Source organism: Diplotaxodon limnothrissa, linkage group LG23 (assembly GCF_057381915.1).
Source record: "Diplotaxodon limnothrissa isolate DT_005_m linkage group LG23, D_limnothrissa_male_GT1.1, whole genome shotgun sequence".
In the NCBI taxonomy this organism is placed as follows: domain Eukaryota; kingdom Metazoa; phylum Chordata; class Actinopteri; order Cichliformes; family Cichlidae; genus Diplotaxodon; species Diplotaxodon limnothrissa.
The window spans coordinates 39,317,233-39,341,927 of NC_140617.1; the positions used below are offsets into that span (position 1 = coordinate 39,317,233).

The 24,695-nt window shown below is 39.6% G+C and overlaps 1 protein-coding gene across 1 annotated transcript in view; it reads left to right on the forward strand.

Moving 5' to 3' along the window:
- Positions 1-24,695, forward strand: part of LOC146608651 (FERM and PDZ domain-containing protein 4-like) — a 44,194-nt gene that overhangs the window by 398 nt on the left and 19,101 nt on the right. Inside the window, exons 2-8 of the mRNA XM_085347953.1 lie at positions 742-864; positions 13,282-13,433; positions 14,629-14,731; positions 16,460-16,505; positions 21,088-21,192; positions 21,414-21,521; positions 23,643-23,774. Of these exons, the coding sequence (XP_085204079.1) occupies positions 742-864; positions 13,282-13,433; positions 14,629-14,731; positions 16,460-16,505; positions 21,088-21,192; positions 21,414-21,521; positions 23,643-23,774 (769 nt within the window). The remainder of the gene's footprint in view (positions 1-741; positions 865-13,281; positions 13,434-14,628; positions 14,732-16,459; positions 16,506-21,087; positions 21,193-21,413; positions 21,522-23,642; positions 23,775-24,695) is intronic.

The following is a 24,695-nucleotide window of genomic DNA, read 5'->3' on the forward strand; positions in this document are numbered from 1 at the left end:
TGATCTGTGTGCGATTAGTCACTGTAGCATGTGAGACTTACTGTAAAGTCACTGAGTCACTAGGATGATACATCCAGTTCTCATCATTTTCTTTTCTGGTATAATTCCCACTGAGGTGCCACAGTGGCTCTTCTCCCATCTCTTCCCCTTTGACTCCGTGGACTCCCACCCTCCTGAAACCCATAATGGCATTGTTAGCTTAATCTGCAATAAGAGAATCAGCTGTCACATCGGTGTGTTCCCTCACCGTGTGCGTACCGTTCTGCTGAGCGACCACCGCGGAGCCGCTCGTGCGTGCAGCCATCGATTGCCTATCTGCGGAGTCGATGAGCTGTTATTTGACTGCGGTCGATTGCACTAAGCAGTGCGATCTCACACCGGGAGAGAAGAAGTCTTACTAATTGGAATGAGCAAAAATCAAACTAGAGGTGCACAAAGTGTCTCTGAGAGTTTATTTTGAATATACTAGTTTTATTTAAATGCTGTATGATGATCGCATTTTCCAAATGGAGTAAAATATGGGTAAAATTGTTACACTGTAGTCTTGAAATCCAGTAATGCTATCCATCTTACCAGGTTTTCACTGTCTTGATTAAAGATGACGGTCGCTGTTTGTCTTTATTACCCAAAACAAAAGGCCAATCGATACTTAATCGAACAGTTATTTTTAGTCTGGAATACATTATTTGCTTTAATTCTCTCTTAAAATGTGCTTGCTTTTCCTTTGCTCCATTTCTTTAGCCATAAGAACAAAACATCAGGCTGGCCGCCTCCTGGCCCAGGCTCCTGGGGAGGACTGCAGGGGCCCCCATACAGTTGGGACAGCATGAACAGCGCCAGGGAGGGACGGGAATGCCTCACCAAGTATGTATGATGATAAGCACTGGCATGCATGTGTTTAAATGTGTGTTGTCATTCTGTTTATGCACAGTTATGCACTCATGCAATAATTGTGCATAAATTATTGCATGAGTGCATCACATGTGGATGCATCATGGAAAAACTACAGTATATGAACCATAAGTGTGAAAAAAGTCATGTTCAGTGAAGTCTAAATGTTTAAGGTTTTTGCAGTGCAATTATCTTTATATGGCTAGTTGCTTTGATGACTTACACTGTGGTTAATGTGATTAGGTTAACAGATGATCCTATGTTGGCCATAGGTGTGAATGTGAATCTGACCTGTCCTGGGTGTACCCCGCCTCTCGCCCTATGGCAGTTGGGATAGGTTTAATTGAATAAGTGGAAATGGATAGTAGGCTACTTTGGTAATGCTGATATACAACATCACAATGTAACAGTTTTAGAGTAGTTTACCAAGAGTTGTGAACAGAATCATTAATATAAAAAAAAACATCCCAATTGTGAGAAAAAAAGACTAGTATGTGGAATTTATAGTACAGGGTGGGCCATTTATATGGATACACCGTAATAAAATGGGAATGGTTGGTGATATTAAAGTCCTGTTTGTGGCACATTAGTATATGTGAGGGGGCAAACTCCTCAAGATGGGTGGTGACCATGGTGGCCATTTAGAAACCGGCCATCTTGGATACAACTTTTGTTTTTTCAATAGGAAGAGGACCATGTGACACATCAAACTGATTGGTAATGTCACAAGAAAAACAATGGTGTGCTTCAACGTAACTTTATTCTTTCATGAGTTATTTACAAGTTTCTGACCATTTAAAAAAAGTATTCAATGTGCTGCCCATTGTGTTGGATTGTCAATGCAACCCTCTTCTCCCACTTTTCACACACTGATAGCAACACCGCAGGAGAAATGCCAGCACAGGCATCCAGTATCCGTAGTTTCAGGTGCTGCACATCTCGTATCTTCACACCATAGACAATTGCTTTCAGATCACCCCAAAGATAAAAGTCTAAGGTGGTCAGATTGGGAGACCTTGGGCGCCATTCAACTGGCCCACGACGACCAATCCACTTTCCAGGAAACTGTTCATCTGAGAATGTTCGGACCTGGCACCCATAATGTGGTGGTGCACCATCTTGCTGGAATAAATCAGGGAACGTGCAAGCTTCAGTGCATAAAGAGGGAAACACATCATCATGTAGCAATTTCAAATATCCAGTAGCCTTGAGGTTTCCATTGATGAAGAATGGGCCCACTATCGTTGTACCCCATATACCACACCAAACCATCACTTTTGTTGTTCTAGCAGTCTTGGAGGGATCCATCCAATGTGGGTTAGTGTCAGACCAATAGCGGTGGTTTTGTTTGTTAACTTCACCATTCACATAAAAGTTTGCCTCATCACTGAACAAGCATTGAAATCTGCTGCAATGACCCGGTTACTGCGTTCACCAGATATCAACACAATTTCGATCCGCTCCTCACGTGTTAACCTCTTCAACATGTCAATGGCTGTGAACAAAGAGAAACTTGTAAATAACTCATGAAAGAATAAAGTTGCGTTGAAACCAAGCACACCATTGTTTTTCTTGTGACATTACCAATAAGTTTGATGTGTCACATGGTCCTCTTCCTATTGAAAAAACAAAAGTTGTATCCAAGATGGCCGACTTCTAAATGGCCACCATGGTCACCACCCATCTTGAGGAGTTTGCACCCTCACATATACTAATGTGCCAAAAACAGGACTTTAATATCACCAACCATTCCCATGTTATTACGGTGTATCCATATAAATGGCCCATCCTGTATATATAAACCATTAGCGTTAACCCGTTAATGGAAATTTGCCGCGTTAATGCGGTTATGGCGTTAACGTCATTTTAACAAGATTAACACTGGCAGCACTAATATATATATATGAACAGTTATATATTTAAATAGCTGTCAAAAAGGAATATAAACAACAGTGGAAATGCAGTATGCATGAAGCAGTGTAACAGTCCCAAAGCAGTGGGGTGGGCATTGTTTCAGCGGCCTACAAAAGTAGCCATTGTTTGAGGTAGTTTGCATTCCATCAGTGCATATGCAGGCTGTTGTCTCTGCAAATTTGTCATGCAGGAAAACACCTCCTGCCATAAGGACATGCTCAACTCACTGGCAGCGAGGTGCTGGCATAAAGAACACTATGCACATGCTCAGCTGCGTGTAGAGTCTGTGGGATTCTGTTAAGATTTCTGATTTCTCTATTAACATGAGACGAGTCCCTTCGGTCTCACAGACCTAGAGACCGGTCTCTGTAACCATCTTTTAACCTCCATTCACTAGGGAAGAATGTATATTTTCCCAACTGGCTAGGGACTGGTTACTGGAGGTTGGTGCCTGTCGCTGGCTGAAATTGGTGGTAAAACGGTGCTTGTGTAGAAGATGTTATCTGCAAATACTTGTCAACTATTCAGTGAATGATAAAAAGTGTGAAGCAAAGCAGAAACAGAAAACACAAGTCTTTCTTCATAGTAAAACTGTGCCTTATTACTGCTGCCAACACATTTCAAAAGGCCCAGCTTTTACTTTTAAGGTGAACAGTCTCTGTTTGTTGTTTGCATCATACCCTTCACAAATTTACCACCGGTAAGCTAGCAGTTGGCAAGTGTTTGCAGATAACTTGGCGACTTCACAGGCAACCGTGGCAATACATTTTTCCATAGCAACCTGTAGTTCTAGTTTAACAATCAATTTAATCATTGGTTATTATGAATCTTTGGCTCTCTTCTACAGTGTGTCTTATATACTGTCATCTTCCCATCACCCCAGACAGCAGACCTGAGTCTGGATCTATCAGAGGTTCCTTCCTGTTAAAAGGGAGTTCTTCCTTCCCACTGTCACCAAGTTATTGATCAAAGGGGGGTTGTTTGATTTTTGGGGTTTTCTCTGTATTATTTTTGGGTCTTTACTTTCCAGCATTAAGTGCCTCGAGATCACTGCTGTTGACTGCTGTGATTTGACACTATATAAATAAAAATGAATTGATTTGAACTGATAGTTGCCGTGGGATCACTGACTGGTCTCTAGGCCTGTCTTACGAGGGCTTTAGTTTTCAGGATTTTGAAAACTTAGATTATTACAGTTGTTGCCCAAGAACCATTAAATACTATAATATATAAATAGCAAGCTAAACTATTTCTTAATTACATTTCATATTGTTTTTAATCAAATCTTGCCCATCACACTGGCCTTTTGCCCTTTCCTTGATTCATTTATAGTATGAGGCATTGGAAGTAAATTGGAAGTAAGTCAAAAGCTCGCCACAAACTTTGCTTTCATGAAGCGCAGCCTGTCAAGAGAAGAGAAGAGCCATGGCTTGCTCTGAGATGAGCTGCCAAGTTGCAGATATACCCATCACTCACCCATCCCTGCTGTCCTTTCCTTTGTGTTTCCCCAAAACAATTATAAATAATGTCAAAAATCCAAATAACAAATGAGTTTGTCTCTATTAGCCAGTATATACTTGCCATATTTTTGAACTGGTTTTGCGATAGTGTGTATTTTACAAACCATAGCATTTTCTATTAACTTCCAATATTAATTTGCTTTCTTTGGACAAGAGGTTTCTTTTTTTCAGTAATCAATAAGTCATATGTCCAATGACTCGATCCTAATCATTTAAACAGAGCAGAAAAACTGAATCAATAATTACACGTCTTTATAGCAGCATACACCTTTAAACTGTGTGGAACCTGATAGTCAATACTAGGTTAGCTGGGTCTGTTAAGCCTGTTATATAACTCTAATATGCTCTGCTTTGTTCTTGACTGTATTAAATTTTTTTGCCCAGTTGTTGGGTATCTATTGAAATTAACTGATGAAAGATGACTCTATTGTTTAAATGCACTCACTTAAATCTGCGCTTGAAAGGAAGAGAGCCAACCATTGCTTCCAGGAATCGTGTTTTGTTTTTTAATAAACTTCTTAAATTATTATTATTTTTTTTTTGCTCAATCGTTCAGTTATTTCTCTAGCATCTATTACCATGTGTCACACTAGGCTGAGGCCTAGTGGTAGAAACCTCAGTAATGGCTACCGCGCCAGTAAGGCAAGAACCTGGAATTTCTGAAACATTACCAGGATCTGACCTTTTGTTTCCAGCTTTCCCTTGACCCCGTGATGCCCTCGTCTTTCCTTCTGCGGGATTAAATCCCACCGATCCTGACGGGGAATATGAACCGGCATTGCAGATTGGAACATGCTCTGTCACGGACAGATTTACTCTGAGATTTCTGTGCCGAATGTACAATAGAGATCAATGTGATAATGGGCTAGGGAATGAGAATGTGGAATAAATGGCATAAAAGAAGTGGGGCAGAGATTCAGATTGATTGGTCAGAGATGAAGGTATACTGTGGATGCTTGGAACATGTTTCATGCTCTGAGCAGATTTAGGCAAAGCTGTAGATATACTATAATAAATAGATATATTTCACTGGTTCCTAAATAAAAGTCTCAAACCACCTGAGACAGTAAAAGAAATTATTTTTGTGAGTATTCATATAGTTGCACATAAATGTCAGTATGCACGAGGCAGAAATTTCACATGATCTACTGTATGGATTGTAGGCACTGAACAATGGGATGGATGCTGGCCAGGCAACAATAGACACCCTGTACTGGACTTTATGTGCAGACAGGAAGCAGCAGCTGCCAAGGGAGCCTTTTAAGCTGCAAAAGAGAAAGGAAGCTAGGATAGAGACAGAGAGAATGAGTTAACCCCACTGAAAGTGTGTATCAGCTCTTAATTAACAGGCAGTCTGCATTCTCAGTGTCTCAGCTGAGACAGACGTCTGAGGTTCAGCGGGCAAGAAGTAATTTAATACAGTACATTTACATTTTAGTGGTGCTTTCACCCCGAGTGCAATGACTTGCAATAAGACAAAGAAAATGGCGATGTGAAAAATTTAATATTAACCTATATTTAATAGAGGTGACCGCATATAGCCGCCAACAGCAGAGAACTATTGATTCACAGCAAGAAGATCTGGCTGATGCAGGGTGTTTCTATTTGCATGTTCTCGTGCTTCCACTGGATTCCTCTCCAAGCGCCAAAACATGCACTAAAGCCCTCCTTAGAAGTAGTGTTGGTCCTGGGGGGCACGTGGCTGCTGACTGCTGCTAAACACACAGGGCAAGTTTCTTAATAATTTCTCTTTTTTTTCTGGTTGTTTCCATTTTCAAGCTTTTTGGAGAGAATTAAATCCTTTTATTTCACAGTAAATGTGAGAAAGGAGTAAGGGTATGACTAAGTACTCACTTCCAGTACTGAAAAACTAAACCTAATGGCCACATTTTTGTATAGCTTATTTGTTGGGATTTTCTTATGGCTTAAAATCCAGGGTGTTTCTGCCTAATTAACTCATTGAACTGGACCGCTCCATTGAGATTGTGTTGTTGGCATGTTTTAAGAGCATTTTTAATATAATTATCCAATAAAAAATATGCTTTATATGTGGAGCAGACAGTCTAAGAAGTTTGTATGCTAGTTTTGGTGAGTAAAAGCTAGTATTTTATTAGCTTCTTAGGAAATATTTTGATGTTAAATACCCATTGGCCCGCTGCCTTTTCTAGATGTCTTGGCACGGTTGAAAGATCCCAAAATAAAAGCTGAACTGACATCGGTTCAAGCTGCTCCTTTAATATCTCCTGGATGTCATTGTTAGTAATAGAAAGCTAACATGCACTGTGTTAAAGAACTGTTTTATGCTATCTCATTACTGATTGGAATAAAATCAAATAAAACATTTCCTGATTAAAAAGAATGAGAAGAAATGAAAATCAGAGTCAAAACTTCAAACTTTTGGGTCCACCACTTATCTTCCTGAGCTAATGACTTTTATCTTTAAACAAAAGCATTTTGAGTTTGTGATGCTAGCATCGCTTACAGATGCTATAATTATAAAAGTCACGCAACAGATGAAATTTACATTCACAAAAAATATAAATAGCTTAAAAGTGTGTTTTTGTAATGCTAGTCGATGATGGGCGATCGTGGCTCAAGAGTTGGGAGTTCGCCTTGTAATCGGAAGGTTACCGGTTTGAGCCCCGGCTTGGACAGTCTCGGTCGTTGTGTCCTTGGGCAAGACACTTCACCCGTTGCCTACTGGTGGTGGTCAGAGGGCCCGGTGGCTCCAGTGTCCGGCAGCCTCGCCTCTGTCAGTGCGCCCCAGGGTGGCTGTGGCTACAATGTAGCCTGCCATCACCGGTGTGTGAATGGGTGGATGACTGGATATGTAAAGCGCTTTGGGGTCCTTAGGGACTAGTAAAGCGCTATATAAATACAGGCCATTTACCATTTTACCATTTAGTCTGTGTATGTGTGGTCACAACCATCTACTAACCACATTAGTTATCGTTGCTTCAAAATAAAACAAAGAAAGATACATTTGATCCCTTCTTTGCAACACTTATATTTCCTTACTTCCAAACAGTTTTCCACCTCAGTTATCTCTTGAGCTGCATCCGTGTGTCCCTGTTGCTTATGTTAGTTTGGAACTGGTGTTTCCCACTCCTCAGAAGGATTCAGGAAGGCTTAGGTCATCTATGAAAGAGATCTGCCAACTGTTCTTATCCTGAACAGCCTGCAGACTTTCATACAGCTTCAAAAGACAAATTGCCTCCAGACTGCAAATCTGAGCGATTAAGTGAACAGAAGACCTGTACTCTCTTCTATAAGTGGCTTTTAAGCATAAAATGTTTGAAACCTGAGCCAGAGTACTGATTTATGACCAGCTGACTGCACAGCTCATATCATTCATTCCAAGTTTAAGGATCTCTGTCTCAGCTAAAATGATTTCTTCTGTACAACTGAAATTTAGTGATTGAATTCTAATGTGCATTTAGTCATATTCTCCTAGAAAACATTCTTTATCCTGCGGGACAGATTTGATCCCTGTAATAGTCATTGTGCCCATTATGTCATCGAGAAGAGAAACTATTTGGCAACTTATTTTATGTCACTCTTCGTAAGTAGGTCAGCAAATTGTCTGAACTGAAAGTGAATTGAAGCCAAAGTTAAAGGAAAGGCGTCCTTTTTTTTTTTTTGCCTTTTTAAATAGTGTAAGTAAATTTGAGATATTGAAAATTATATTATACAAAATGATATTTCTAAGCTTGTGTTTTTTGTGGGGTAGATTTACATAATCCCATCCAATCTTTTTACACCCAAACAACAAACAGTAACCTTCCTTTATTTACTCAATATAATTGCAAAGCAGGCAGCTTCGTGGGTAGCAGAACAATTTCCCCATCGCTTTTTTCTACATGGAATTTCTAATAATGCTGAACATAGAATTGACTGGAGTCTCTTGAATAAATGCTCTATTCTATTATCTCATGCAATGACCAGGGGCAGCTCTAGAATTTTTCCATAGGGTGCCTGGATGGAGGCCACTAAAAATATTGGGGTGGCACACCAAAAACAAAATTTCCAGTTTTATTATGCTGTTGTCAAATATAGGTTACTTGAAAAATATGTGAAGAAAGAGAGAAAGAAAAAATATATGCCTAGTTGATTTCCTGCTATTAATATAAATTGATATCACTGAGAAAATGGTAAATGGCCTGTATTTGTATAGCGCTTTACTAGTCCCTAAGGACCCCAAAGCGCTTTACACACTCAGTCATCCATCCATTCACACACTGTTGAAAAAGTACATATGAAAACCAAATAAGATTTTGAAACCCATAATAATCTATTTTGATTGATTGATTGATTGATTGATTGATTGATTGATTGATTGATTGATTGATTGATTGATTGAAGGTCCCAACCATGCTTTAATGATTCTCAGCAGAGCTGACCAGAAGAAGCCAAAGATTCACTCTCTGAGAATGGAGTTAATGTTAAGAACAAACAAGCTTTTCTGCAACCTGATCAAATAACTATACAACAACAACAACAACCTTTATTTATAGAGCACATTAAAAGCCTTAGGCATACCAAAGTGCTTTACAAAAAACAATAAAATAATACAGTTAAGAGCATTAATATCAAATATAATAAGAACAGCAGACAATGTTCACAGTAGAAAGCCACTAATAAAATGGACTGCAGCACATAGATTATAGCAGACCCAGTGCCGCATGATAGAGAACACCAAGAATGAAGGAATAGTAAAAAGTTAATGCAATAGGTCGCAGTTAACAGTCAGCATTTAACGGGTAGAGAAGGCAAGTTCAAAAAGATAAGTTTTAAGGCGTGCTTTAAAAGAAAAAATAGAATCAGACTCCCGAATGCCAATCGGGAGGCTGTTCCATAACTCAGGTGCAGCAAAGGCAAACGATCGATCGCCTCTAGATTTCAACCGAGATCTGGGCTGAACTAACAATAACTGCGAGGATGACCTTAAAGCCCTGGCAGGGACATAAGGGTTTAAAAGTTCCTTAAGATAGGTTGGTGCAGTATTATTGATAATTTTAAACGTAAGCAGCAAAATTTTAAATTGAATACGGTATTTGATAGGCAGCCAATGCAGCTCAGCAAGAACCGGAGTAATATGGTCAAACTTCTTGGTTTTAGTTAGAATACGTGCCGCAGCATTCTGAACTGTCTGTAATCTATGTAGAAGGGTAACATGGAGACCAGAATAGAGTGAGTTACAGTAATCTAGTCTTGACGTTACAAAAGCATGAATGAGCTTTTCTAAGTCATTATACGGGATATAGTGTCTGGCCCTGGAGATGAGACGAAGCTGATAAAAACTAGATCTGACAACAGCAGACACCTGTTTATCAAGTTTAAAGGAGCTGTCAAACAAGACACCCAGATTCCTGACAGTATCAGAGAAAGAACTAGTAAGAAAGCCAAAGGCATCTTGAAGTTTGGCGCGAAGGGCATTACTGCCAAAAATCATGATTTCAGTCTTTTTTTTCATTGAGAATAAGAGTATTTGCCAACAGCCATTTCTTGACCTCACTCATGCACTCACGAAAGTTATTTAAAGATAAAGCAAGATCATCATGTAACTCAAAATAAATCTGAATGTCATCCGCATAATAGTGAAAAGCAATGTGGTATTTCTCAAAGATAGCGCTTAAAGGAAGCATATACAGTGAGAAAAGGGTCGGGCCTAACACAGAACCCTGGGGGACACCACAGCAAACAGGTACAGGGGAAGAGGAAGATGAGGCCAGATGTACCGAAGAAAGCCGATTGGAGAGGTAAGATTTGAACCAGTCCAAGGCAGTGCCCTTAATGCCAACAGAGTGCTCTAATCTTGCGACTAGGATGTTATGGTCAACCATATCAAATGCAGATGAAAGATCCAATAGAACTAAAACAGAAGGACGACCATTATCAGCCATAAGTAAAAGATCATTAAAAACACGAAGCAGCGCTGATTCAGTGCTATGATGTTGTTTAAAGGCTGATTGGAATTTATCATTTATATTATTCTCGTCCAGGTAGGTCTGCAGTTGAAGTAGAACCACCTTCTCAAGGATTTTAGCCAAGAAAGGAAGCTTGGAAATCGGTCTATAGTTGGCAAAATCACTATGATCCAGGTTATTTTTCTTTAAAACGGGTTGAATAAAAGCATGTTTAAGAACTGAAGGTACATAACCAGAAAGCAAGGAGAGGTTCAATATAGACAATAGACAGGGTCCAATTACATTAAAACAATCCTTGACTATACGAGATGGAAGAACATCATGTACACAATTAGTATTGTTTAGTTTCTCAGTTATACGCTTCAGAGTGGGAAGTGAAATTAATTCAAATTGATGTAAGGCAGCAGAACAGTCAGGATTAGACATACTGTCAGCCACCAAAGGAAGCGTAGATCTAAGAGATAAAACTTTATCTAGAAAGTAGTTTGAAAATTTTTCACAGAGACCTGGGGAGCACGAGAGTGGCATAGAGGGACGAGGATTCACCACTGAGTTAAAAATTTTAAATAGGATGCGAGGATTGTCACCATTAGAAGTAATAATCTTAGCGAAGAAGGCTGCTTTAGCCATTCTGGCAGCAGATTGGAATTTCGAGCGGCTAATACGTAAAATGTCATATGATGACTGGAGTCTATCATTCCTCCACCTCCTCTCATCGCGCCTGCACAAACGCCGTAGAACACGGACAGAGTCGTTTAACCAGCATTGCGAGTAGGTTCTGGGGCGTTTGTGTTTGATAGGTGCAACAGTATTAAGAATCGAGGAACATGTAGTTAAAAAAGTATTGGTAAAATTCTCAAGTGTGTGTGGGATAAAACAGTCCGACATATTAAATGAAGAATTAACAAAAGATGTAGAGAAGTTGACCACAGTATCGGCGTTAATAGTCCGAGTAGGATGGAGAGGAACCTCCAAGTAAGGGTCAGTGATACCCAGGTCAACGTCAAAGATGACCGGGGAATGATCAGAAAGTCCAGTATTTCTAATTTCCTTAATGCATATATCCACGTTAAATGAAAAAACCAGATCAAGGGTGTGACCCTTAACATGAGTAGGTTCATTTACCCACTGGGTAAGATTAAAAGAGTCAGTCAGTGCAGAAAAATCTTTAGACAGGTGGTCATCCATACAACAAACATGAATATTGAAGTCACCAGAAATAACTACAGAATCATATTTAAAAAGAATAGAACCCAAAAAATCAGCAAATTCAGAGATGAACATCTTATGATATTTAGGCGGACGATAAGCCACGACACACAGAGTAGTTCGAGGGCCAGTCAATTCCAATAGCTGAGCTTCAAAGCTAGAATAGGTTGGGGAGGGTAGCAGCCGTGCCTCAAGTTTATTTCTAAAAACCGAGGCTAAGCCACCACCTCTACCAGTAAGCCTCGATGAGCTAAAAAAGGCACAGTCAGAAGGGAGAAGTTCAGAGAAGGGGATGAACTCACCCGGAGAGGTCCATGTCTCAGTCAGAAATAAAACATCCAGACCCGAGGAGAGAAAAAAATCATTTAAGAGGAAGGCCTTATTAGAAAGAGACCTAACATTAAATAAGGCCATCCGAGTCCGAGGAGTCCTGTCCTTAGTAGTAGCTCGTTTGAGGGTACTGAGGTTGTTTTGTTGAACACCACGGCCAGGCAGTGATATCCAAGAACAAGCAGAGTGGAAGGCCACTGGGCAGGCAGGATAGGACTGAGGGCCAACGGGACATATCCAACGGTGGTTGAGCAGTTTAGCCGCAAAGCGGCTACCAAGATGGTGGATGAAACGAGAAAATTCACAGCTAGTAGGGGGGTAATCCGTAGCCATGGCTCTGATATAAGCCTTGAAGCGGACACGGACACCACTCCTTCTACCCCGTCTCCTGGGACGTATCCTGCGGGGCATGGGAAGAGGTAAATCGGTCAGATGAGTGGGAGAGACGGGCATCAGGGGAATGGCATCACCCGCGGTCCCAAGATAGTTCGGTCGTTGAGAACAGGAGAAACGAAGATTCAGGAGCGTGTTTCTATCATAGGTTATTAGCGTACAATCACCTAGAGAACAAAGTGCCAAAGATAAAGACACAAGGAGTACAACGCCGAGGCACATGTTTGCCATGTTATAAATAACATGGCAAACAAATGCTATCAATTACTTAGATCAGTAGTGCTTTCAGTGGAAATAAGACTTTTGAAACTTCAAACAGCACACAGAGACCTTCTTGTGTTTCAAAACCAACCATTTACTGGTTTTGGTATAGTCTTGCGGGGGGGGCAAATTTTGGGGGATGGCCAGTGCCCCCCCCCCCCCCCCCCCCCCCCCCCCCCCAGCCCCACCTTGGTGACGCCCCTGGCACTGACCATGGCTTCTAACTGTTAGAAAATTTAGAAGTAATGTTTATTATGTCATAATAGCACTTAGTACTAAAATACAGTACCCATGAGCCTTGACTCAATTGGATTTTTTGCTTCTCAGCCTTTAAATCAGGCTGAAAACCAGCCAGCAGCTGTATGTCTGCTATAATTCAGTTCAGTTCACTTTTATTTACTGTATATAGCACCAAATCACAACAACTGTCACCTCAAGGTGCTTTAAATGGTAAGGTAAGAGAGAGAAAACTCCAACAATCAGACCATAGCAACTTCCTTTAAGATAAAATTTCAGTTTTTAGGGCGCTTTTTAACTTTTGCACCATGCAGACATATACCAAGTTTCAGTAAATAGCTCTTTGAAAATACTTTTGTAGATATAAAAATAGTATTTTATGTTTGTCAAACTGCGTTGTTTTTGACATGTTTATAGATTAAACTGAAGAAATGGGAACGAATTGGGAAATGGGAATAGTGAGTTGGAAAGTCCAAAGAAAAACTCTGAAAGACCTTCAGAAAGCTCAAGATCATTTGCACAGTACTATACATCAATCAGAAAACTGTTTATTAGTGTTGGAATTTTACTTGAATTTCCTTGCGCTCTGTATTTTCTAGCCAAGTATCGCAGAGCAGCTCCCTGGAGGAGGTCCACCTAGATGGGGTCCCTCCTGCCCCTCGTCTGGTGGAGATGAGACGGGACCCTGTCCTGGGCTTCGGCTTTGTGGCAGGCAGTGAGAAACCGGTGGTAGTCCGCTCTGTTACACCAGGTGGGTGTCAAGATTGGCTTAAACTAACAATCTTTAAAATGAATACTTTTATTTATTCATTTGGTCAACTGTTATAATTTTATTTAGTTGCAAACTAACTGTACACTTGCCTACCCCTAACACAGTAGTCAGTGATACACCTCTACTACACAAGTACAGCTTTATTCCGTGTGGGAGTTTTGACTCTCACTTTTTCGGCATGCCTGTCAAATAATCAGAGACAATACGATATGTCTTTTTATTTTGGAATATTTGAGTCAGTTTTGATTGGATTTTACCACTTGTCTCAGCTTAAAGTGGTCTAAATAATTGATTTAATATTATAATAAATAAGAATATAAAAATAAAATCACAATAAAGCATTTAGAGCAACAAAAACTTCATTCACAGTGCAAAGTCAGAAGTCCAGTGATGGAAAGCCAGGAGAGTAGTCCTCAGAGTCACTACTTACTGAAAGCAAATCTGCCTCTGCTAAGATTTGATAAGAAGGCCAATAATATAACTTAGTAACAAAATAGGAAAATGAGCCATCCAGCTAAGCTAGTGTAGTGTGCAGATTGACTTATTTTGTTAGTTCTTTCTCCCCATCTGATTGGTTCTGATCAGCACATCAAATAGCTGCTGCTGTAGGAAACCGTGCGCTCTGTTGGGCTGTGTTTGCCTCAAGTAAGCAGCCACAGGCAAGAAAAAGCATGAACACAAATTCATGTTTGGAAGTCTATTTTCCACTAAAACTTTGATTTGACTGGCAGCTTGCCACATTGCTGCCAAACAAACAGTTCACAAACCCTTATTAAGTGTCAGCTTCATTGGCTGCACGGACACAGACAGTGATTAGGCATCTCAATAATCAATCAGTGCTGAATCCTAAGCAGACAATTGAACTGATGAATATTCTATTTACAATGGTTGGCCAAGGAAGGAAACGCATGTGCTAGCAGAGAGTAGATTAATGCTTACACCTATTACACGTGTCTAGACGAGCACAAACAACAAAGTATTTGCAAATTAGCTGCATATTTCACATCTGCAAAAATCACACACACACTCATTCGCCTTGTCAATTTAGCTGTAATTACTCTTGATTTTATTTGCAGGTAATCTTTGGGTGGCTAGACGACATCTGTCTGCCTGCTGCTTTCATGGAGCGCTTTGATCAGCTGTTGCTTGTTTGCGTGTGTTTGTATGTTGGTAGGTGGTCCATCAGAGGGGAAGCTGCTGCCAGGTGATGAGATCATCATGATAAACGACGAACCCGTCAGTTCGGCTCCTAGAGAACGAGTCATCGATCTCGTCAGGTAGATACAAAATCCAGATTGGTGAAAAATAACATTTAGAGAACACTTTTCCCCCTCACACTTTATCCACTGCTGCTTTCCCTTGCTTCTTCTGATTGGCCGCCCCTCTTAAATGACAAGTCTGAACAGCCAGTGGGTGGGGCTGTTGAGCCCAAAGTTCGAGCGGTTTTCATTGGATGACTTCTCTATTTGACATCACACAGATACACCAGTAGAAAATACTGTCTGAAACCAGTGTTTAGAGTAGACTGGGATGACTTTTTGCGATGTGGGACTTGCTGTTTGAAAAATTGCTCATGTTTTTTGAATAATTTATATGAGCATCAACCAGGGTAATAGTGTATATAGTCTCACCAGCCACTTTGTATGGAAAATAGCTCCAAAAAAGATTAAATATCCAGTGAGCCACAGTTCTGTAGCTCACTGGATATGGCCAGGCTGCTTTGAGCTGACAGGAAGGCAACGGTAACTCCAGCTCTAAGAAGAGCGTCTCTGAACATAAAACATGTTGAACCTTGAAGTAGATGGGCTACAGCAGCAGAAGACCACATCGGGCCCCAGTCAGTGTCAGCTAAGAATAGGAAACTGAAATCTGTACAAGATCACCAAAATTGGAAAATAAATCTCAATTTCTGTGACATTCAGGTTGTAGTGTCAGAATTCAGCATAAACAACATGAAAGCATGGATCCATGTGGGTTTGTGTTAAATATTCAGGCTGCTGCTGGTAGTTTAATGGGGTGGGGATTATTTTCTCGGCAAACTTTGGGTATCTTAGTACCATTTGAGGACCACAAATTGCCTGTTGCTCACCATGTCCATTGTGTTATGACCACCCATCTGCTTCCAGCTGGATAACGCACCATGTCACAAAAGTCAGATCATCTCAAACTGGTATCTGATAACAAGTTAATTAAACTCAAATGGCCTCCACAGTCACCAAATCTCAATCCAGTGTATAGATGGAGGTATGGATGTGCAGTCAACAAATGTGCAGTCTTATGTCAATATGTACATAGACAGATAGATAGATCACATTGTTGGATAAAGTGAGTACAGTATGGGAGAATTTATACTGCAGACATGTGACAGAGTCACACAGAGTAGCGTAACATAATGTCACATTAAGCAACAATCTGTGCACTAGATTGCCCAAAAAAAGTAATTGAAACAAAAAGATAAATAAGCTCCAGGTAAAGTGTTTAGGGTCCCTTTAAATGGCAGGTTGAAAAAACTAAAAAGTTAATTACAAAAACACAACAACATTAGTGAAACGAAAGTCATAATCATTCATTTGCTTTTAAAATTATGAAGTTTATTTCCAAGTGTTAGCGATGCTTTCCACTCGCCTGCTCAGTAGTTAGTTAACTCAGTTCTGCTTGTCACCCCAACATATTCTGAATAAATAACAAGAAAAATGAGAATCCTTTTGCTCTTTCATTGAAAACAGTGCGCAACGAAACAAATCGTGTTTCACTTCACAGGAAGTACAACCCCTTTTTTTGTAATTAAATGGGGAAAGTAATGAGTGTCTGTGTGCTTTTGGTTTTAACTGTGTCTGTTGTAAGCAGTGTTTGCCCGAGGCGTTCAATTCCATTTCACCCAGGCTAATCAAGATCGTGTTGTTTATTTGCCGTTATTGTTGAGTGGAATCATTGGGTTTTTGTTGTTGTTTATTTCTTTTTTCATGATTTTGATGACTTTACGGTTTTCTGTCTTCTTGTTCCAGGAGCTGCAAAGAATCCATCATGTTGACTGTTGTCCAACCTTATCCTGTGAGTAGATCTCGCAATATATACAGATACATTTGTCAAAATGTGTTGGGATGATTTATAAATCTAGAAAAATGTTCTGTTTTTGGTGACACATACACAAACCACTTTTTCCATCCATTCGTATTTTAAAAATGTGTTACTTTATCATGTGTTAAATTTTTTTATTGTTTTCATATATATAAATAAATATATATATATATATATATATATATATATATATATATATATATATATATATATATATACAGTATATATATATATATATACACACTGTATATGTAATAGTAGAACATGAAATGTGGTTTCTGCATTTTATTTTTGAAGGACTTTTTGTTTACTTTGTTCAACCAAATAAAAAAAATATTTAAAATCACACAAGACATCCTTCTGCAGGCCTCTAAAACTCACCTGCGTTTAAACAATAAGGTGATAGTGATATACAATATTTTTATTGCTGACAACAAATTACATAAAGAGACCAAAATCAACAGTGAAACGACAACACAGTGAAACCAGCTCCTGTATATAATTATAAACACCCATTACAGTATGATTATGAGTAATTTAAGTGCTACTTTAGTGTGTTCCTGATTCAGATGTGTTGTTGCTATGCAAAACAACGCAATGTTGGATGGTACCGGGAGAGAAGATTGGCTGTTATTGGCTCTTTTCCCCATGAAGGTCTCTCTGCTGCCCACTGTGTGTGTGCAGAGCCAAATTAAGAGAGCCATTCTATTTCTTATTCATCCAATTTTACCAAAATTGGCTACAATTCAGCCAAGGGCATAGAAGAGTTGCTCAGAAGATAGTCTTCAATTAATTGGAATGAATGCAGAAAAATGCCTAAAATCGGCAATACTGTGCAAAAGTCTTGAGCCACCCATCATTTCTTTTGATGCAGGGTCATTCTGTCTCAAATCAACCAAACCTTCTGTCTCTAATGTGCATACAAATTTCATGGTAGAAAATCTTTATACTTTTTAAGATATTTTTGAAGTATGGTCCGGTAACACACTTTCAGGACTTTTTCTTCTTTTTTGCACATTGAAATCTGAGGCACTGCTTAAATATGAATATAAGCAGTGAATATAAAACATAAAAGCCTGAAAATTCTTTCTTTCTTACCAACAAAATGAGTCAGAAAATGGAACTTGAAACAGATAGATAGAAATGTTTACGCATCAGCTGGTTAAAATATGAAAGAAAAAAATGTGTCACTCAACTTTCATGCTTGGAGTTCATGAATTGAGCAAATATAACAAGTTGTATTACAGAAAAAAAAAGATTCACAGATTCTGACCATTTTTTCCAAAAGAATATATCATGGAAACTATCTGATATATGAAGCTAAAAGTTCACAGCAGATATTATATATAATCAGACTTTGTACCATAAAATTTTTGAGACTGAATGATCCTGCACCAGTTTATTCAAACATGCGCTGTCATGAATGCAAGTATAGTTTTTGTCTAACGAGTTACAAAGTCACTATTTGGTATGAGCAACTTTCTTCTTTAACACACCCTCAATTCTTTTAGGACACCCAGATATGCTCTTTCTGGCAAGTTGTCTGATACATGTAGACATAGCATTGTTTCATACTTTGAGTTAAGTGTTTCTTCAGTGATTCATAGGTCAGTGTTACGTAGCTTAAAAGCAAATCAAGAAAAACATTCCTCTGAAAATGTCCAAAGACAAACTTTGATAGACTTTGAGAAAGCCTGGAGAACTATTGCCCAAGACCACCTTAGTTGTTGGAAGCAAACTATAAAGAAATTATCATGGCTCAAGTACTGACTACCGCCTTCTAGACTTTTTCCAGAAGGGCTTTGTTCCCTTTAAAGCAATTTATTTTAATTGTCATTGGTAGAAACAGCATCACTGACTCAAACAGGAATGACAAGCGAACTAGCCTGATGTGCTTTTTTCTTCTGGCCCCAGGTCAGTCAAACCTTGTCTTTAACAGTAGAGGTTTCCAGTGTGTTACCTCAGCATAATCAGAAAATGAAGTCATCCCATTTGTCTGTGATTGCTTAGGGCCACATTTACAAATGTCTTGCACCAGCACAAACTGGGCTTTGGTACTAAAAAAAGTTGCTGGTATTTACAAAAAAGATCACAAAGTGCTTCACAAGGAATGACAGAGTATAAAGCAAAAACAGACAAAAGTTAACAAAATGTAAATTCTAAAAAGATGTGTTTTTAGTTGTCTAAAGTGTCACTAGCATTGACAAAATGGTAGTATTTTATAACCAAGTAGAGAAGAGGAGTCGCTCTGCAAGCTAACAGCTTACAAGCTAGCAGTTAAGTAGGCCTATAAAGTTCAGGAGTCTTCCAAGAGGAAATAAAAGTGAGACTTGTGGAAGAAAATCAAATTTTTGTGCGAGATTTTTGCAACTTACCCTGTTCTATGTGTATTTCTGGGAGTTTCTCTTTCAAGATCTAAATCATTTAGAGAATAATTTACTGCTATTTAACGTGGGGTTTTTTTGTTTTGTTTTGTTTTTTGGTGTGCTGGGACTGCACCTGGGTTTAGTGCAACTTTTTTAAAACAGTAAATCTGGCCCATAGTTTTTTAATTCCACTACCTAATGGCAAGAATAAACTTCAGCTTTCAGCCACTATAGAGAAAAAGTCCTGTAAATACAGTGTATGAATGTTTTTGGAAGTAGTTTTTAGTTTGTTTTTAGTTTTAGCTATTTTAGGGGAATATCTGTGTGTGCAGGTGACTATTACTGTGCATAATTATTAGGCAACTTAACAAAAAACAAATATATACCCATTTCAATTATTTATTTTTACCAGTGAAACCAATATAACATCTCCACATTCACAAATATACATTTCTGACATTCAAAAACGAAACAAAAACAAATCAGCGACCAATATAGCCACCTTTCTTTGCAAGGACACTCAAAAGCCTGCCATCCATGGATTCTGTCAGTGTTTTGATCTGTTCACCATCAACATTGCGTGCAGCAGCAACCACAGCCTCCCAGACACTGTTCAGAGAGGTGTACCCTTTTCCCTCCTTGTAAATCTCACATTTGATGATGGACCACAGGTTCTCAATGGGGTTCAGATCAGGTGAACAAGGAGGCCATGTCATTAGTTTTTCTTCTTTTATACCCTTTCTTGCCAGCCACGCTGTGGAGTACTTGGACGCGTGTGATGGAGCATTGTCCTGCACGAAAATCATGTTTTTCTTGAAGGATGCAGACTTCTTCCTGTACCACTGCTTGAAGAAGGTGTCTTCCAGAAACTGGCAGTAGGACTGGGAGTTGAGCTTGACTCCATCCTCAACCCGAAAAGGCCCCACAAGCTCATCTTTGATGATACCAGCCCAAACCAGTACTCCACCTCCACCTTGCTGGCGTCTGAGTCGGACTGGAGCTCTCTGCCCTTTACCAATCCAGCCACGGGCCCATCCATCTGGCCCATCAAGACTCACTCTCATGTCATCAGTCCATAAAACCTTAGAAAAATCAATCTTGAGATATTTCTTGGCCCAGTCTTGACGTTTCAGCTTGTGTGTCTTGTTCAGTGGTGGTCGCCTTTCAGCCTTTCTTACCTTGGCCATGTCTCTGAGTATTGCACACCTTGTGCTTTTGTGCACTCCAGTGATGTTGCAGCTCTGAAATATGGCCAAACTGGTGGCAAGTGGCATCTTGGCAGCTGCACGCTTGACTTTTCTCAGTTCATGGGCAGTTATTTTGCACCTTGGTTTTTCCACACGCTTCTTGCGACCCTGTTGACTATTTTGAATGAAACGCTTGATTGTTTGATGATCACGCTTCAGAAGCTTTGCAATTTTGAGACTGCTGCATCCCTCTGCAAGATATCTCACTATTTTTGACTTTTCTGAGCCTGTCAAGTCCTTCTTTTGACCCATTTTGCCAAAGGAAAGGACGTTGCCTAATAATTATGCACACCTGATATAGGGTGTTGATGTCATTAGACCACACCCCTTCTCATTACAGAGATGCACATCACCTAATATGCTTAATTGGTAGTAGGCTTTCGAGCCTATACAGCTTGGAGTAAGACAACATGCATGAAGAGGATGATGTGGACAAAATACTAATTTGCCTAATAATTCTGCACTCCCTGTAGCTCCTAACAGCTGCACCATTTCTTTCTCTTTAAAGAAAACATGTCCTCCTCCTTCCACTGGAGGAAATGTGCTCTAGGTGGAATGCAACAGAAAGGTTATGATGTCAGTGTTTTCATGGCATTTGTTACTGTCACGAACAAAGGAGTTTAAGTTTAATCGTTTAAAGGAGTGGAAGTGATGATCCTGTATTTCCTAACACTTCAGAATTTCCTCCTGGGTTACATTTCTGCTAAATAAAGTATGAAGAGTCTGCTGTAAAAGTGCTGTTTTTGATTGATTTTGGGGGGGGGAAAGAGTCAAACATAGCTCTTATAGTCCATAAACTGGGACTGAAAACAGTTTTTTTTGTTTGTTTGAACATCGATTTTCCTGTTGATCTCTTTCTCTCCATCTGTTTGTCTCTTTCTTCCCTTCCTCTCCTCTCTTGCTTGCTTTCTCTCTATCACTTTTTGGACGCTTGCCTCCTAGTCCCCTAAATCAGCGTTCATCAGTGCAGCCAAAAAAGCCATGCTCAAGTCCAATCCGGTCAAAGTACGCTTTGCTGAGGAGGTCATTATAAACGGCCAGGTTCCGGTCAGTTCTACCACACAAACACATGCACTCGCGCATACACACGAGCTTGTATGACCTATATAGGCAATGCCAGCTGGTTTCCACTTTAGACAGCGATTTCAATGGATGTAAGACAGTCACATAAATGAGTTACGACATGGCACTTTTATGAATTCCTTCCATGTATTGAACCCACGGCACGTGCACAGAATGAAAAGACTAATCCTGTCCCTCCTTTGCAGAACCCGATGAAGGACAACTCTCTTCTGTTCATGCCAAATGTCCTAAAGGTCTACCTGGAGAACGGGCAGACAAAGTCCTTTCGCTTTGACTGTAGTACCTCCATCAAGGTATGCGTGTGCAACAACTTAAGGCTTACGTCATGAAATAAGCAGCTTCTGCTGCATTTGTAATTACAGTAGGGGGATGTTATCAAGAGTCCAAATTAGTGAGTCTTAACACACGCGCGGACTGTGAAATTCACTTCCATTTGTTTGAGCTCTTTAGTTATTCAGTCAAGGCGACAAAGAGCGTATTCTCATTTTTTGACTTGTTAATTCTTATTCAGCTATGATCCTCTGAAACTCCCAGAGCGAATTCAGAAAGCAAGAGGCATAATGACTTTCTTTTCTCTCAACCTCACAGCAAAGGATGTCATCCTAACCTGGACAGAAATTGCCTTTTATCTTTCTTATTCACCGCTCTCCAGTGGGTGGGACAGAAATGACCAGTAGAATAAAGCTGCCAGGTGATGCCAAATGATCAAGTTGGGGTATACAGTGAATAGGAGACAGCATTTACTGACTAAAGAGATTTTCGGGATCAGAATGAGGTGCTGCACCTGGTCAAAGTGGACGATTCTTTGATGAACTCAGTCACAGCTGCTACATTTTCTTTTAACCTGAGCTCACCTATTTGATCGCTGCACACTGCTACTGTTTGAACTGCTGCTGTTGAGGTACACCTCATGCAAATGTGTTACTACCAAAGCTCCAAAAGCAAGCAGCAATCAGATGAGTGACAGGCCTGCTGGAAGCAAGACACCTTACTTACTAAAACATGCTTTGACCTTTTTATATAAAGTTACCACCAGAATAAGTTATCCTGCACTCCACACCGCTTTGTTGCTTCTGTCATTTAGTTTATGTTACAAACACAGGAAAAATAACAGTTTTGCATAAAATTCAGGCGTAATGCCATCATATCTTCCCTGCATGGAACTGTAGTCATGACCTACTTAAACACTTAGATATGCTTATATTGTAATCCAGTGCAGAATATGTTAAGGAATTAAGAGGGTAATTAGCAGCATAAGTGTTGCTGATCAGATGCTAATCATCACCAAGTATGAGCACTTCTATATATTCACTCCAGAGTCAGGCCTTGCAATGATTCACCATGCACAAGACTTCAACAGCAATTTCCTTCGGACAGATGAGACCAAAATGGAGATGTTTACCATAATGCACAGCATCATGTCTGGTGGAAATCAAACATAACACATCAGCACAAACACCTCATACCAACTATCAAGCACGGTGGTGGAGTGGTGATGATTTGGGCTTGTTTTGGAACTACAGGACCTGGGTATCTTGCAGTCACTGAGTCAGCCATGAACGTCTCTGTCTACCAAAGTATTTTAGAGTCAAATATGTATCTGTTCAAAAGCTAAAGCTTGGCCAAATTGGGTCATGCAACAGGACAATAAACCCAGGCAAGGCAATAAATCTATAACAGAATTACTGAAGGTTGAAGAGTTTTCTACAGACTTTTCTTCATCACTCAGTTTAAGACTGTTTTTCTTCTTTTGGCTATGTATGATGTCATAGAAAGTAATCTCAATAAGACATAGTTTTGGGTATGAGTGGAACCCTCACCCTTTAAATTGCTTTAAATTGTCTGATTGGCTGACTCTCACAAACAGGCAGCAAATCGGAAGATATTTGTCCTGAAGGGAAGGATGATAAAAAAAAGACATATTTCAGACTCGCCAAATTAGTGAAACCTCTCTTTCTGTCAGTGTGAAGAAGTTTAACAACACATTTAAATTCTGAAATATAATATAAGAAAAAGAAGTGCAAATTCAATAGTATGTGTAAAACATATGAAAACACAATTAAAAGTCCAACATTTATGAACACCTTTGATCACCTTTGTCATATTTTGCAATACAGTCCAGTGGGTTGGACTGCTGTCTTTGTCTGGCCGATTATGGCCCTCATGCCTTATGTTTGACTGTCATGGGTGAAGCCCATGAGAGTCCCAGTATAAGAGCAGTAGGTTTTTTTGATAGCCAATGAAGAATAAAAAGTTTCAGTAGAACCCTAGACTTAAAATATTAAGTTGGAAATAACCGTAATAGGTCCCTTTTAAGTGTGCTTAAAAGTCTTTTTTATTTTAAAGGTATCCTGAGGAAGGTTTTCAAGAACAGTTAAAATCTGTTATTGTGAGTTTTTCTATTATTCTTTCAGGAAGTTATCCTGACCCTGCAAGAGAAGCTGTCAATCAAATGCATCGAGCACTTCTCCCTGGTGTTGGAACAGAGGACCGAAGGCTCTGAGAGTAAACTGCTTCTCCTGCACGAACAGGAGATGCTTACTCAGGTCGGGGATGTTGCCTTGTTCTTTTCACTTTCTTTGCCTTCTTTTCTGTCTTTCACACACAACAACTGGCACACACACACACACACACACACACACACACACACACACACACACACACACACACACACATTCCTGCTCAGTATTCAAGCAGCATTTAGACCCCAGTGTCATTTATCAGCACTTGCACAGCAGTGGCGACAGCTCACATTACACCTACACAACCACACACACATACACAGTGCCCAGTATATTCTAATAGGGTTCATCACAGGAGGACAATATTAATATTCATGCCACACAGTTCAGATGTGAAGAGCTCTGCACGTGGCACACACAATGGCTGAAGACTCTTTGAGAGTCTGAAAACCATTCTCTATACTGTAATACACCCGAGTGTCACTACTGAGGACAGGTGTGTTTGAGGAAGCTGGTAACTCTTGAAGTGTATAGATTAAAAGAAAAAAAAAACTCTTGCCCTTTCTACACGACGCAATATTAAATAATTTACAAAATATGATCAATATTTAAAAGACGATGCCAGTCTTGTGGTTTTGTCTTGAATGGAGGATGGAAGCAAATGCATGAACAACCACAGCAAGCAAAGTGAGGTTTTTCTAGGTTACTGCTGCTGGATTGCACAAGCATGTCTTTAGGTTGCAAAGTGGTCTTAATACAACTAATATGGCTATGAATATACAAAACAAAACAGTGCCGCTGCTGCTGTCGTTGCTTTTGTACTAATGTTTCTGCAGCCAATGCTATATATGTTCACCACTGGTCATAAATGTATTCATAAATTTAAGACTTTTACTTGAAGATTCACATTTTTGGCAGTTTGATTTTGCACTGGTTTGACACCCATAATAAGTGGTTATTTTTCAGAGTTTATTTAGTTTAATTGGTTTTTAAAATACGACGCCT